General features: G+C 48.4%; 1 protein-coding gene across 1 annotated transcript in view; it reads right to left on the reverse strand.

The window, feature by feature from the left end:
* bop1 (BOP1 ribosomal biogenesis factor) overlaps positions 1-16,684 on the reverse strand; it is a 169,312-nt gene that overhangs the window by 8,063 nt on the left and 144,565 nt on the right. The window contains exons 8-10 of the mRNA XM_038796475.1: positions 14,109-14,270; positions 11,402-11,482; positions 7,253-7,322 (exon numbers count right to left, since the gene is read on the reverse strand). Coding sequence (XP_038652403.1) covers positions 7,253-7,322; positions 11,402-11,482; positions 14,109-14,270 — 313 coding nt within the window. The remainder of the gene's footprint in view (positions 1-7,252; positions 7,323-11,401; positions 11,483-14,108; positions 14,271-16,684) is intronic.

Below are 16,684 nucleotides of genomic sequence, written 5' to 3' on the forward strand. Positions count from 1 at the left end.
AGAAGCAGGCCCTAGCGGTCAGGTCTCTCACATTGAGCCTGGCTCTGTGGCTCAAGGGAAGGGGGGAGAACAGAAAAGCGATAGTGATAGGAGACTCAATGGTTAGGGAATGGATAGGAGATTCTGTGGTCGATAACGAGACTCCCGGAAGGTATGTTGCCTCCTGGGTGCCAGGGATGTCTCAGATTGAGTCTACAGGATGTTTCTTGTTTTTAATACCCAATTCATTTTTTCCAATTATGGGGCAATTTAGTTTGGCCAATCCACCTACCCTGCACATCTTTGGGTTGTGGGGACGAAACCCACGCAAACACGGGGAGAATGTGCAAACTCCACATGGACAGTGACCCAGAGCCGGGATCGAACCTGGGACCTCAGCGCCGTGAGGCAGCATTGCTAACCCACTGCGCCGCCCTGTCTACAGGATTCTTAATGGGGAGGGTGAGCAACCAGAAGTCGTGGTGCACATTGGCACCAATGATATAGCTAAGAAAACAGATGAGGATATAAAAAGTGATTTTAGGGAGTTAGGTTGGAATCTAAAGAGCAGGACAAGCAGAGTAGTGATCTCAGGATTGCGACAGGTGCCACGTGCAAGTGAGGCAAGAAACAGAGAGCGAGTGCAGCTGAACACGTGGCTACAGGGCTGGCGCAGGAGGGAAGGCTTCAGATATGTAGATCATTGGGACACCTCCTGGGGAAGGTGGGACCTGTACATGGAAGGACGGATTGCACCTAAACTGGAGGGGCACCAATATCCTGGGCGGGAGGTTTGCTAGAGCTCTTTGGGAGGGTTTAAACTAGTTTGGCAGGGGGATGGGAACCAGAGCTATAGATCAGAGGATAGGGTAGCTGTTGAACAGGCAGCAATAGTATGCAGCGAGTCTGTGAGGAAGGATAGACAGTTGATAGGGCAAAGTTGCACTCAGTGGTATGGGTTAAAGTGCGTCTGTTTCAATGCAAGGAGAGTCAGGAATAAGGGAGATGAACTTAGAGCATGGATCAGTACTTGGAACTACGATGTTGTGGCCAATACGGACACATGGATTTCACAGGGGCAGGAATGGTTGTTAGATGTTCCAGGGTTTAGATGTTTTAAGAAGAATAGGGAGGGAGGTAAAAGAGGAGGGGGAGTGGTACTGTTAATAAGGGAGTGCATCACAGCTGCAGAAAAGGAGGTAGCTGAGGAGGGTTTGTCTACTGACTCAGTACGGGTGGAAGTCCGAAACAAGAAAGGAGCAGTCATTTTATTGGGAGTTTTCTATAGACCCCTCCCAATAGCAGCAGAGAGATGGAGGAACAGATTGGGCGGCAGATCTTGGAACGGTGCTGAAGTAACAGAGTTGTTGTCATGGGTGACTTCAACTTCCCTAATATTGACTGGAACCTCCTTAGTGCAAATGGTTTGGATGGAGCAGATTTTGTCAGGTGTGTACTGGAAGGATTCCTGACTCAATATGTGGATAGGCCGACTAGGGGAGGCCATATTGGATTTGGTGCTCGGCAACGAACCAGGCCAGGTGTCAGATGTCTCGGTAGGAGAGCATTTCGGTGACAGTGACCACAACTCCTTGACCTTTACCATAGTCCTGGAGAGAGATAGGAACAGACAGTATGGGAAGATATTTAATTGGGATGGGGAAATTATTCTGCTATTAGACAAGAGCTGAGGAGCATAAATTGGGAACAGATGTTCTCAGGGAAATGCACAACAGTAATGTGGGGGTTGTTTAAGGAGCACTTGCTGCGGGTGTTGGATAGTTTTGTCCCACTGAGATGAGGAAGGAATGGTACGGTGAAGGAGCCTTGGGTGACAAGAGAAGTAAAGCTTCTAGTCAAGAGGAAGAAGGAAGCTTATGTAAGGTTGAGGAAGCAAGGATCTGGCACGGCTCTAGAGGGTTACCAAGGAGGCCAGGAATGAACTTAAAAATGGATTTAGGAGAGTTAGAAGGGGGCATGAAAAAGCCCTGGTGAGAAGGACTAGAGTCTGAGGAAGTTGGAGAGGCCTTAAACTAGAGAGAGTGACCTGCTTGCTCGTGAGAACAGCGTGAACCAGATTAATAGGCTCAAATAGGTTGATATTAAGAAGGAGGATGTGCTGGAAATTCTGAAAAGCATCAGGATAGATAAGTCTCCTGGACCAAGGTTATTACGGGAAGCGAGGGAGGAGATTGCTGCACTGTTGGCGATGATCTTTGCGTCCTCACTCTCCACTGGAGTAGTACCGGATGATTGGAGGGAGGCGAATGTTGTTCCCTGTTAAAGAAAGGGAAACCCTAGGAATTACAGACCAGTCAGTCTTACGTCTGTGGTGAGCAAAATACTGGAAAAGGTTCTGAGAAATAGGACCCCGAACAGGCGCCGGGATGTGGCGACTAGGGGCTTTTCACAGTAACTTCATTTGAAGCCTACTTGTGACAATAAGCAATTTTCATTTTATGATTATTTAGAAAAACATAGTTTGATTAAAGGTAGTCAGCATGGCTTTGTGAGGGGCAGGTCATGCCTCACAAGCCTCATTGAATTCTTTGAGGATGTGACGAGACACATTGATGAAGGTCGGGCAGTGGATATGGTGTATATGGATTTCAGTAAGGCATTTGATAAGGTTCCCCATGATAGGCTCATTCAGAAAGTTAGGGGGCATGGGATACAGGGAATTTTGGCTGTCTGGATACAGAATTGGCTGGCCGAAAGAAGACAGCAAGTGGTAGTGGATGGAAAGTATTCTGCCTGGAGGTCAGTAACCAGTGGTGTCCTGCAGGGATCTGTTCTGGGCCTCTGCTCTTTGTGGTTTTTATAAATACCTTGGATGAGGAAGTGGAAGGGTGGGTTAGTAAGCTTGCCGATGACACAAAGGTTGGTGGAGCTGTAGATAGTGTTAAGGGCTGTTGCAGGTTACAACAGGACATTGACAGGATGCAGATCTGGCCTGAGAAGTGGAGTTCAACCATGATAAATGTGAAGTGATTCATTTTGGAAGATCGAATTTGAATGCTGAATACAGGGTTAAAGGCAGGATTCTTGGAAGTGTGGAGGAACAGAGGGATCTTGGGGTCCACGTACATAGATCCCTCAAAGTTGCCACCCAGGTTGATAGGGTGTTAAGAAGGCATATGGTGTGTTGGCTTTCATTATCAGGGGGATTGAATTCAAGAGCTGCGAGGCTTTGCTGCAGCTTTATAAAACCCTGGTTAGACCACACTTGAAATATTGTGTCCAGTCGCCTCATTATAGGAAGGATGTGGATGCTTTGGAGAGGGTGCAGAGGAGATTTACCAGGATGCTGCCTGGAATGGAGGGCATGTCTTATTAAGAAACGTTGAGGGAGCTTGGGCTTTTCTGACTGGAGTGGAGAAATGAAATGAAAATGAAAAATGAAAATCGCTTATTGTCACAAGTAGGCTCCAAATGAAGTTACTGTGAAAAGCCCCTAGTCGCCACATTCCGGCACCTGTTCGGGGAGGCTGGTACGGGAATTGAACAATGCTGCTGGCCTGCCTTGGTCTGCTTTCAAAGCCAGCTATTTAGCCCAGTGTGCTAAACCAGCCCCTTAGAAGAAGAACGAGAGGTGACTTGATAAAGATGTACAGGTGATGAGAAGCACGGATAGAACTTTTCCCCAGGGTGGAAATGGCTGTCACGACGGGACATAATTTTAAGGTGATTGGAGGAAGGTATAGGGGAGATGTCAGAGGTCGGTTCTTTACACAGAGAGTGGTGGGTGTGTGGAATGCACTGCCAGCAGAGGTGGTGGAGTCAGAGTCATTAGGGACATTTAAGCGACTCATGGATAGGCACATGGACAGCAGTAAATTGAAGGGGTGAAGGTTAGGTTGATCTTAGATTAAGATAAATGGTCGGCCCAACATAGTGGGCTGAAGGGACTGTACTGTTCTATGTTTATATGAAAAGATACTGGTGGTGCAATTGACATATCCTGCACTGGTCTGTGAGACAAGAACTCAAACTGGAGCTTCACTTTTCTGCCCACCGTTATTGTTCTCAAGAAACTAGTTAAAGAGCTGAAGCGCTCCTCGTGCCTTGGCCAACGCTCCTCCCCAATCAAATGGATGAGTTAATAATTCAGTTGATTGTCGCTGGTGGGTCATTGCTGTGTCTAAATCGGGCAGCTGCCAGGCAGGAGGTCACAGAGGGGCTTCTACCGACGGAGCTGCAGTCTTTAGGATGAGACATTAAACTGTCCTGATGAAAAGGATCCTCTGGTACTATTTAAAAGAAAACAATGGGAGTTGACCTTGGTGTCCTGGTCATCATCTAACTCTGAGTCAGCAATACGAAAATAGATCTGATCATTTACGTTATTGGGATCTTGCTGTGCACAAATTGGATGCCAAATTTCTTCTAATACAAAAGCAAGTAGGTTTGTTCTCACTGGAACGACGGAGGTTGAGGGGCGACCTGATAGAGGTCTACAAAACTATGAGGGTCATTAACAGCGGATAGTCAGAGACTTTTTCCCAGGGTAGAGGGGTCAATTACTAGGGGGTATAGGTTTAAGGTGCTAGGGGCAAGGTTTAGAGATGTATGAGGCAAGTTTTTTTTACACAGAGGGTAGTGGGTGCCTGGAACTCGCTGCTGTAGGAGGTGGTGGAAGCAGGGACGATAGTGACATTTAAGGGGCATCTTGACAAATACATGAATAGGATGGGAATAGAGGGATACGGACCCCGGAAGTGTAGAAGATTTTAGTTCAGACGGGCAGCATGGTCGGCACGGGCTTGGAGGGACGAAGGGCCTGTTCCTGTGCTGTACTTTTCTTTCTTCTTTTCTTTCAACTACACTTCAAAACCAGTAAATCAGCCGTAATGTGCTTTGGGAAATTAAAGTTCATCAAAAGGTGGACATAAATGTGTCGACATGACAACGGTCACTGCACCAAAGGAATGGTTAATAGACGCAGTGACCCAACATACGGTACTGTGCAAAGTCACAATGTGACCATTTATCACACACAACTGCACAGATTTCTCACCATTTTATAAACACGTTTGTCAAATGAAATCAATTGGCGTATGGAAATATAATTTACTTATTGTAAACGTAATGCAATATAGTGTGCAATCAAATCAATATAATTTACATATTGAGCCTGCAATTTCATCAGGTTAATTACACTTCACGGAGAGAAGTTTTGCCTCGACAGTGTCCTGCTTTATAAATTTGCATTGATAACAAAGTGTACACAAAGTGGTCCCATATGAACAGGTTGAATTTTAGACTTGGGTCACACCATCCCGTGCTCTTGGGGCGATGATGGTGTCGTGATGCCACTGGGTTGGCAATCCAGAGGCCCAGGCTAATACTCTGGGACACGGGTTCAAATCCCACCACTGGTGGAATTTAAATTCAATAAATAAATCTGGAATTGAAAGCAAGTCTCTGTAACGGTGACCAGAAAACTATCATTGCTTAGAATCATAGAATTTACCGCGGGGAGGGAGGTTTGGCCCTTCCAAACTTTATTAACTACTACTGGGCGGCTAATATTTCAATGGCTAGTGGGAGAGGGGTTGGTGCGGGAAAGGCTAGAGGCGGCATTTTGTAAGGGCACGAGTCTGAAGGCTCTGTTAACGGCACCTCTGCCGTTCTCGCCAGCTTGGTACTCCACAAGCCCAGTGGTAGTGGCAGCCCCGAGGGTATGGGGGCAATGGAGGCAGCAGATGAGACTGGAGGGGGTGTCGGTGTGGTCCCGATCTGCGACAATCACCGGTTCACTCCGAGGGGGCTGGATGGGGACTCGAGGTGGCAGCGGGCAGGGATTGAGAGGTTTAAAGATGTCTTCATTGAGGAGGGGTTCTCGAGCCTGGAGGAGAAGTTTGAGTTACAAGGTGGGAACGGATTTTGGTATGTACAGGTATGGGACTTTGTCCGAAGGCAGGTTCCAAGCTTCCATCGCCTTAACCTGATCCAGTTCAAGGTGGCCCACAGGGGCTCATATGACTGTGGCCTGGATGAGTAGGGCTTTTGAGGAGGTGGAGGACAGGTGTGGGCGGTGCGGGGAAAGTCTCGCGAACCATGTACATATGTTTTGGGCATGTCTGAGGCTGAGGGGATCACGGCAGGGATTGGGGGGGGGGGGGTGGTCGACGTTTTAGCCTTTGCCTACCTGGTGGCCCAGAGACGGATTTTGCTGGGATGGAGAGACTCGGAGCCTCCGAAGTCAGGGGTGTGGGTCAGTGACATGGCAGGGTTCCTTAAGCTAGAGAAAATTAAGTTTGCCTACAGGGGTTCAATATGGAGTTTCACTCGGAGGGGGTAGCTGTTCATTGACTTCTTTACGGCAAACGGACCATCAGCAGGAGGGGGGTAGGCATGACAGTGAAGAATAGGGGAGGGGAATCTAAGATATGGGTAGCTGGAGTTAGAGCAGGGGGGGGGACTCTGTTATTTAGAATGTTAACATGTTGAAATATTCAAACTATAAATGCCTCAATACGGTGTTTTCTTAAAAAAAAATCATTACATTTACAGTGCAGGAGGAGGCCATTTGGCCCATCGAGTCTGCACTGGCCCTTGTTATAAAAACCCACCTGGTTTACTAGTATCCTTTAGGGAAGGGGAAATCTGCCGTCCTTGCCTGGTCTGGCCTACATGTGACTCCAGACCCACAGCAACGTGATTGACTCTTAATTGCTCCTCTGAAATGGCCCCTCGAGCAAGCCACTCGATTCAAGGGCAATTAGGGATGGGCAATAAATACCGTCCTTGCCAGTGACATCCCAGGAGAGAATTTTAAAAAGTTAGGTCGATTCTGATCCTGGTCTCCTATTGCTCACTGTAGGAATGGAGCCAGCCCCAGGCAAGCAGGCCACTGGCCAAATGTTGACGTATGTTTGGGAGTGGATCCGGGAGTACCCCCACCCCTCCAAGTTGATGCAATGAGATTAAAACCCTTAAATTTACAGTAAATAATGAATAGAAGATAAAATTAACACAGGAGTGAAGTGCTCTCTTTGTATCTTCTGACTGTATGGGGCAGACGTGCACTGTTCCAATCGGAGTTCATTCTGCAGCTAGACACAAACACACAATGCTGGAGAGCTGTGAAATAACTCGATTACCTCAGTGCAGGATGATTTCAGTGGCTGGAAAGCTGCTGCTCAGAATAGAGCGGCCACAGAAATGTTCCAGCTTCCCTTTTAACACATTTACTTCCCATTTCATTTGTTGTTTTAAGAGGGCTAACAACCAGAGACCAAAGATGTAATGTGGAGAAGGAATGTGTTACCTGAGGCCAGCCACTGCCCGCTGGGAGACACGCTGATACACCGCACCAAGTTCGTGTGCCCCTTGTAAACCTGTAAAACAGAGAGGGCAAGGTGAGAGAGAAACGGGGCGCCAGAGAGAAACGGGGCGCCAGCGAGAAACGGGGCGCCAGCGAGAAACGGGGCGCCAGCGAGAAACGGGGCGCGAGAGTAACTGAGCGCGAGAGAGAAACGGGACGCGAGAGAGAAACTGGGCGCCCGAGGGAAACTGGGCGCCCGAGGGAAACTGGGCGCCCGAGGGAAACTGGGCGCCCGAGGGAAACTGGGCGCCCGAGGGAAACTGGGCGCCCGAGGGAAACGGGCCGCGAGGGAAACGGGGCGCGAGGGAAACGGGGCCCGAGGGAAACTGGGCGCCCGAGGGAAACGGGCCGCGAGGGAAACGGGCCGCGAGGGAAACGGGCCGCGAGGGAAACGGGGCGCGAGAGAGAAACGGGGCGCGAGAGAGAAACAGGGCGCGAGAGAGAAACGGGGCGCGAGAGAGAAACGGGGCGCGAGAGAGAAACGGGGCGAGAGAGGGAAACGGGGCGAGAGGGAAACAGGGCGCGAGGGAAACGGGGCGAGAGAGAAACGGGGCGCGAGAGAGAAACGGGGCGAGAGGGAAACGGGGCGAGAGGGAAACGGGGCGAGAGGGAAACGGGGCGAGAGGGAAACGGGGCGAGAGGGAAACGGGGCGAGAGGGAAACGGGGCGAGAGGGAAACGGGGCGAGAGGGAAACGGGGCGAGAGGGAAACGGGGCGAGAGGGAAACGGGGCGAGAGGGAAACGGGGCGAGAGAGAAACGGGGCGAGAGGGAAACGGGGCGAGAGGGAAACGGGGCGAGAGGGAAACGGGGCGAGAGGGAAACGGGGCGAGAGGGAAACGGGGCGAGAGGGAAACGGGGCGAGAGGGAAACGGGGCGAGAGGGAAACGGGGCGAGAGGGAAACGGGGCGAGAGGGAAACGGGGCGAGAGGGAAACGGGGCGAGAGGGAAACGGGGCGAGAGAGAAACGGGGCGAGAGAGAAACGGGGCGAGAAAGAAACGGGGCGAGAGTGTAACGGGGTGAGAGAGAAACGGGGCGAGAGAGAAACGGGGCGAGAGAGAAACGGGGCGAGAAAGAAACGGGGCGAGAGTGTAACGGGGCGAGAGAGTAACGGGACGAGAGAGTAACGGGACGAGAGAGTAACTGAGCGCGAGAGAAACGGGGCGCGAGGGAAACGGGGCGAGAGAGTAACGGGACGAGAGAGTAACGGGACGAGAGAGAGAAACGGGGCGCGAGAGTAACGGGGCGCGAGAGTAACGGGGCGCGAGGGGAACTTCTCAGGTTTTATCCTCCTAGATGCAGCAGAGAATGAAGAGGCAATGCAGGAGGGAGAGAGGGTCGCAGGGGCAGGAGCGAGGGAGGGCGGCAGCGTCGAAGGGGTAGGAGCGAGGGAAGGGCAGGGGAGGGGCGGGAGCGAGGGAGGGGCGGGAGCGAGGGAGGGGCGGGAACGAGGGAGAGGCGGGAACGAGGGAGGGGCGGGAACGAGGGAGGGGCGGGAACGAGGGAGGGGCGGGAACGAGGGAGGGGCGGGAACGAGGGAGGGGCGGGAACGAGGGAGGGGCGGGAGCGAGGGAGGGGCGGGAACGAGGGAGGGGTAGGAGCGAGGGAGGGGCGGGAGCGAGGGAGGGGCGGGAGCGAGGGAGGGGCGGGAGCGAGGGAGGGGCGGGAGCGAGGGAGGGGCGGGAGCGAGGGAGGGGCGGGAGCGAGGGAGGGGCGGGAGCGAGGGAGGGGCGGGAACGAGGGAGGGGCAGGAACGAGGGAGGGGCAGGAACGAGGGAGGGGCAGGAACGAGGGAGGGTCGCAGCGTCGGGGGGGGGGGGGGCAGGAGCGAGTAAGTGGCGCAGCGTCATGGACCTTGCTGACCATCACACCAGTAATGGAGCGACCAGCTGGGCCACTGCAGTTAGGAGTCAGAGCCACGTTGGAAAACAGGAGCAGGAGCCGGCCTTTCGGCCCATTGCTGTGGGTCTGGAGTCAGATGTCGGCCAGAGCGGGTAAGGATGGCAGATTTCCTTCCCAAAATAAACCAGCTGGATTTCACAACGATTGATGATGGTTTCACGGTCACCATTTCTGAGACTAGCTTTATATTCCAGATTTATTAATTGAATTTAAATTCCACCAGCTGCTATGGTGGGATTTGAATTCACGTGCCCAGAACCTGGGCCTCTCGATTACTAGCCCAGTGACATTACCATTATGTTGTTCTATTCGTCTACCCAATTCTTTTTTTGAACTCTCCTAATTTCTTAAGAGTTTCTCCACCATCCAGGTACATAAATGGGCCTCTTTCCTGACTCCCATTGTTTTCTTATTTCTTTATTCATCAATGTAGTCCTACTAGTATTTAGTTTGTTCTTTCCTTTTCGTGGAATATACTTTTCCTGAGCACTGTTGAAAACCATAGATGTTTCCCAGGGATTTTCTACATCATTGCTGGTCAATATGGTCACCCATTTCATTTTGCAAATGTTCTGTTGTCAGTGCACCAACATCAGCTTTTAACTCTTCTCAATCGCTACCCTCATTCTAAAAGTACATTATGTATTCTGGTCACTGTTCATTCCTAGATGCTCCACTAATTTTACTTCTCTTATCTGCTCTGGTTCAGTCCCCATTAAATCCAATAGTGAATTATCCCCTGTTCAGCTCTTTACATATGGGGTTAAAAATGAGCCGTGTGCAATAGGGAAGCACAAGTCGATAGCACCGTGGCTTCACAGCACCAGGGTCCCAGGTTCGATTCTCCGCTGGGTCACTGTCTGTGCGGTGTTTGCACGTTCTCCCCGTGTCACAAGTAGGCTTCAATGAAGTTACTGTGACAAGCCCCTAGTCGCCACCTTCCGGCGCTTGTTCGGGGAGGCTGGTACAGGAATTGAACCTGCACTGCTGGCATTGTTCTGTAATACAAGCCAGCTGTTTAGCCCATGTGCTAAACCAGCCAAACAGGTGGATTGGCCATGATAAATTGCCCTGAGTGACCATAAAAGGTTAGGAGGGGTTATTGGGCTACGGAGATAGGGTGCAGACTAGATGGACTGAATGGCCTCCTTCTGCACTGTATGTTTGAACATAGAACATACAGTGCAGAATGTTCTATGCACATTGTTGGAACCCCATTCCTTTATCCCCACTATCTACCTCTTCTGAGCAGTTGAAATCCTTTATATTATTCCTGTTTTAAAGTCAATTTCCCAATTTGCATTTTCCATCCTCCACCTCCCATCCTCAATGAAGTGGTCTGTAGACAGCAGAGACTAATGTAGGGGTCTTTTCTCTCTATCCATAATGATTCTATTTGTATCTTGCCGACATCGGTGGCCCTATTTGCTACTGCTACCGTGATAACCCAAATAAATACAGCGACACCACTTCCTGAATATGCAGCACCCTGCAATGTTTAATTGCCTGTCCCGAGACTTTGTAGCCAGGCCTCGGTAATCCCTGGGAGCATTGCATACAATTAGGCAAACTCTGCAGCTAACGTTTCTGAAAGGAGGGTTGCCAAATTAGTTCTGGAATGAATGTAAAAATTCCAGCTCATGGAGCCACAGTTGCAAATTAAGAATGATGTGAGTGTATTCCAAGGCCCGAAAATAAAACAACAGCTTGTGTTTATAGAGCACCTTTCACATTAAAATATCATAAGGTGCTTCTACTCTGGAACATATACTGCAGTGTACACAAGATTCAATTAAATGTAGAATCAAAACTCTAGCGTGTAAAAAGTGAGGATTGTATGCAAGGTTCCACACAGGGCACAAGAGTCAAATGAAATGAAAATCACTTATTGTCACGAGTAGGCTTCAAATGAAGTTACTGTGAAAAGCCCCTAGTCGCCACATTCCGGCGCCTGTTCGGGGAGGCTGTTACGGGAATCAAACCGTGCTGCTGGCCTGCTTGGTCTGCTTTCAAAGCCAGCGATTTAGCCCTGTGCTAAACAGCCCCTATAGTGTATGACCAGAAAACATTCCAGCAATGACCAATTGAACCATTATCCTGGGAGTAGCCAGCAACATGTTTCCATCTGAACGTTTTATATGGAGAATATTCCAGTACAAGGTCAAAGGGCTTCCATGTGGATGGTACTCACCACTGCCTGAGTGGTTGGAAATGGTTGCAGATCCTTTGGTTTGGGAAGGTTTGGTATCAGGTCTTCTGGGTCCACATTCACCTGGAGCAAAGCAAACAAAGTAAATTAACCGCTGTAGCAGCAAGCGGAAGACTGTTATGATCCCAGTTGGTGTCATAGCAAGATCCCAGAATGGAGCCCTGGCTCAAACGACCAATATAAAACATGGAGGAACAGTGTCACAGCGCTATTAATTAATTAAACAATTAACAATTGGACTATCATACAATACTCCTTTACTTCCCCTTAGCTTTACAATTACACACAGGTTTTAGGATTAACACAGATTACAAAGTACATCTTAATCTACAATGGTCTAATGAACACCCACAAAGTCCCTTTTGACCACACAGATGACTATGGTAAGATGCATACCTCTCTGAACCCAAGTGAACGTGTGTGGATTTCTCGTCAAAATCATAGAAACATAGAAAACAGAAGGAGGTGGTAATTCAGCCCTTCAGGCCGCTCCGCCATTCATTACGATCATGGCTGATCATCAAGTTCAATATCCTGATCCCACCTTCCCCCCCATATCCCATGATCCCTTCAGCCCCAAGAGCTGTATCTAATTCCTCCTTGAAATTACACAACGTTTTGGCCTCAACTACTTTCGGTGCTAGTGAATTGCACAGATTCACCACTCTCTCTGGGTGAAGATATTTCTCCTCACCTCAGTCCTAAATGGTTTACCCCTTATCCTCAAACTATGACCCCTGGTTCTGGGCTCCCCACCATCAGGAACATTCTGTCTGAATCTGCCCCATCTAATCTTGTTAGAATTTTGTAAGTTTCTATGAGATCCCCTCTCCCTCTTCTAATCTCCAATGAATATAATCCTAACTGATTTAGTCTCTCCTCATATGACAGTCCTGCCATTCCAGGAATCAGCCTGGTAAACCCTCGCAGCACTCCCTCTAGTGCAAGAACATCCTCCCTCCGATAAGGACACCAAAACTACACACAATACTCCAGGTGTGGCCTCACCAACACCCTATACAATTGCAGTAAAACATCTCTATTCCTACTCAAATCCTCTCTCTATGAAGGCCAACATACCATTGGCCTTCTTTACTGCCTCCTGTACCTGCGCGCTGACTTTCAGCGACTGAAGGTCTCACTGAGTATCCTCCCAGATGATTCTTATACCACGAGCCACTGTGTCTCACCAAACTCCGACATCCACATCCGTGAATTCAAATTCCACTTTCAAAAGTCACACTTCAAATCTTGTAAAATATGCTTTGCTTCCGCTGTTTCCATCAAGGTTTTTGCTTTCAGATTTTACACTTCTCCCTTCAGATTTCCTTTGTCTTAAAGGCTTGATACAAACTTAGAGGTCCAGCCACCGATTTCCACAATTATTTCAAATAATGCTTCCAAAACTAGTACTTTCTCACAAACTGAAGCACTACAGCAGATATATTTCTGGCCTCTCACAATCCAATACCGTTTCAACTCTCTTGTGGCTTTACTGAACAGTAATCTGTTCTGGTTCCCAGTTTCCTCTGTTCTGTTAACTCCAGACATCTTGGAAACTTTTCTTCGTTTCTCTAGTCTCCACAACTAGCTGGACTTAAAATTATCGGCATCTGTTCCCTCAACCATCATTCCATAGTATGGCTTTTCTTCTAGCAAGGCGGAGAAAGATGTTCCCTCTTTATCCTTCTAAAACCAACTGCTTCGAGCAGAGCTGCCTTCTCTCTCATTATCTATCTACAATTGCAATCAAATTAGCTAAACTAAAACTTAAATGTTTCTCTACCTCAAGTCCTCAATTGCTAAGCAATCACGGCTGGTTTATTTACTCTTCACACCATAGCGCTCTCTAAGCACAATCGAATTACAGCTGGAGTTGAAACCAACCCCCACACATACAAACACCTCTGTCCAGCATGAATTCAAAAATAGCTTTTTACTGTTCCAGGCACAGAAATCTTAAATTAAACACACTTAAAACTATACCTTATTTCCTGTTTACAAATACCAATATAAATCTCTTAAAACTACCTTTAGCTTCCTAACAAGACTCAGCAAAATAATTCAGGGACAAGCAAAGCAAAAAAAGTCATACAATAAAAGCTCTGAAGAAGGGTCATACGGTCGTGAAACATTAACTCTTATTCTCTCTCCACAGATGCTGCCAGACCTGCTGAGTTAATCCAGCATTTAGTGCTTTCATTACAAAAGAATTCATGATCCCTATAAGAAAAACATTCCACATCAATAAATCTCCTTATAGATCTGAGGGAATGCTGCGATGTTGGAGGTGTCGTCTTTAACACTGGCTTTGGCTCTTCCCTCAGCTAAATGTGAAAGATCTTACAGTATTTAAAGTGGAGCTGGAAGTTCTCCTGGTGTCCTGGCCAACATTCCATAACAACTACCCAATAGATTAGCCGGCCATTTACCCAACTGCTGTGTGTGGAAGCCGTGCTGTGAATGCCGACATAACACTGGGCACACTTCAAGAGTAATTCACTGGATAAGAAATTCACTGTATAAGATAAGAGGACTATTCAGAAATGCAAGATTTTGAAAACAATGGACCCATCAAGAAAACATGCACCAGAGCCGTGTAAGATCAGTTTATTGTCTCCCCTCTGCCACCCCCCCCCCCCCCCCCCCCCCCCCCCCTCGCCCTGGAATAAAACAACTCTGAACCTACCCTCATCTTCCTTTGCCGCGGACAGAGATAGAGGTCGAGGCAGCGTTCAAAGCGTTCGTGGATGAAGCGTGAAAATGCAGGCACGGCACGCAAAGATGTGAATTTCTGTGGGAGGAAGTTTAATTTCCGTTCCTCGGGCTCCTGCTGTTCCCAGGCCAGTCTCTGCAAAAGACAAACATCAAGCAAGCTACATTAGACCAGGTGGAATAAGGGAGCCAGTGAAGTGAAGCATGTACGTTCCTGTTTCTGGGTCACTGCACACATACGATTAGTGCAGTTGGTAATCACATCCAGAGGTGCAAGAGAACAGTAACAGTTTTAGGAGGGACCAGCGAGAAGAAATGATTTGATCATCCAGGGCTCCTTGCCCTCAGAGAGAGGCATAGTTCACTGGGGACCCTCCAGACCAGCAATATTTAAACTGAATGCAGGGCCACGTATAGCAATACAACCCTGGAAAGCTAATCACTGCTGCGGTTTCGTGTTTGCTGCTTTGTTCTCTTTGAATTTTATGGATCTAGAGGTTTGGAAAGGGCTCTCTTTACAACTGTTGCAATGTTACTGGAGAAATGCTCAGTCGAAACAAATCCACTGCATCGGTAGTTTGAGGTATATGGGAATGAACAGGCATAGGACAGGTAGTGCTCCCATACCCCACGCTTTCTTGTGACTCCATGGTACACAGCAGGGAAGTTAACAATAACAGGAATTGATTGTTCAGCCCATCCAGCGCATCCCTTCCACCACTAATGTTAAAAATACTAGACCAGTAATCCAAGTTCCAATCTCACTAACACAGGATGTGAATTAAAATGGTAAAAGCTGGTGATTAGGAAGCTGGCACAAGACAGAATGAAATGTGCCATGGTTGGAAAAACCCAAATGGTCCAATATTTTTGAACAGGAAATGGATTCTGACAACCCTGCCCAGAAGGATGTGGAAGCATTGGAAAGGGTGCAGAGGAGATTTACCAGGATGTTGCCTGGTATGGAGGGAAGAACTTATGAGGAAAGGCTGAGGGACTGGAGGCTGTTTTCGTTAGAGAGAAGAAGGTTAAGAGGTGACTTAATTGAGGCATACAAGATGATCAGAGGACTAGATAGGGTGGACAGTGAGAGCCTTTTTCCTCGGATGGTGATGTCTAATACGAGGGGACATAGCTTTAAATTGAGGGGAGATAGATATAGGACAGATGGAGAGATAGGTTCTTTACTCAGTGAATAGCAAGGGCATGGAATGCCCTGCCTGCAACAGTAGTGGACTCGTCAACACTAAACGCTTTCAAATGAAATGAAAAATGAAATGAAAATCGCTTATTGTCACGAGTAGGCTTCAATGAAGTTACTGTGAAAAGCCCCTAGTCACCACATTCCGGCGCCTGTCCGAGGAGGCTGGTACAGGAATCGAACCATGCTGCTGGCCTGCTTTAAAAGCTAGCGATTTAGCTCAGTGAGCTAAACCAGCCCCTTTGGTCACTGGATAGACATATGGACGATAAGGGAATAGTGTAGATGGACTTTAGAGGCGTTTCACGGTTGGCGCAACATTGAGGGCCGAAGGGCCTGTTAAACCATTTCAGCTTGTGATGGCTTTCTGTGAAGAGCTGGCTGGCCATTCTGAATTTGCCTTTCATCAATGTGAACTCACAATCCCTTGTTGAGCAAGAACAGAAAACAAGCAGGAGCTGCAGAGGTCCATTCGGTCCCTCGAGCCTGCTCGCTAAAATCATGGCTCAGCATCTAGCTCAACTCCACCTTTCTGCATTATCCCTTAGTACCCAGAAATCTAGCGATCGCTGTCTTGAACACATTCAATGACTGAGCGGCACACACAACTTTAGAGAACGCCCAAGATTCACAACCTAGCACATGAAATTAAATGAAATGAAAATCGCTTATTGTCACAAGTAGGCTTTAAATGAAGTTACTGTGAAAAGCCCCTAGTCGCCACATTCCGGCGCCTGTTCGGGGAGGCTGGTACGGGAATTGAACCGTGCTGCTGGCCTGCTTGGTCTGCTTTAAAAGCCAGCTCTATAGCCCTGTGCTAAACCAGCCCTAATAAATTCCTACCTATCCGTTTTAAATGGCCAACCCCTTATTCTGAGCAGGACTTGGAAGCGTTCAGGACTTCCCTATCTCACTCGGTATCCCAGATTTAAAGTCTCCTTTCAAAAGCCAAAGCCCTATTTTTTTTAAACCATGCCTTATGTTGCTGATACTATTGACCAAACTCATTGCTGCTCTTTGCAGCCATTCTGGGACTCAGCTCCTTCCCTTGTGGCCCAGTGACGAGCATCGATAAGTGTGCCCCGGCCAAAGCAAAACATCGCTCCTCACTTAAAGACAGACCTGGGCAAGGAAAGAACAGACCGACCGCACCACTCTGTACCCCATTTGATGAAAGTGCCTCACTAATGGTCAAATCTCAGGATCATAGACACCAAAAATGCAGCAAGAGAAAGGACTTTACCAAAGGACGAAAACATTCTGCATATAATCTCACTCACAATTCGGACAAGCTCAGACATTTCTCTAATTATTCCTTCATGGGATGTGGGTGGTGCTGTCTAGGCCAG

This window comes from Scyliorhinus canicula, chromosome 5, assembly GCF_902713615.1.
Source record: "Scyliorhinus canicula chromosome 5, sScyCan1.1, whole genome shotgun sequence".
NCBI classification, from domain to species: domain Eukaryota; kingdom Metazoa; phylum Chordata; class Chondrichthyes; order Carcharhiniformes; family Scyliorhinidae; genus Scyliorhinus; species Scyliorhinus canicula.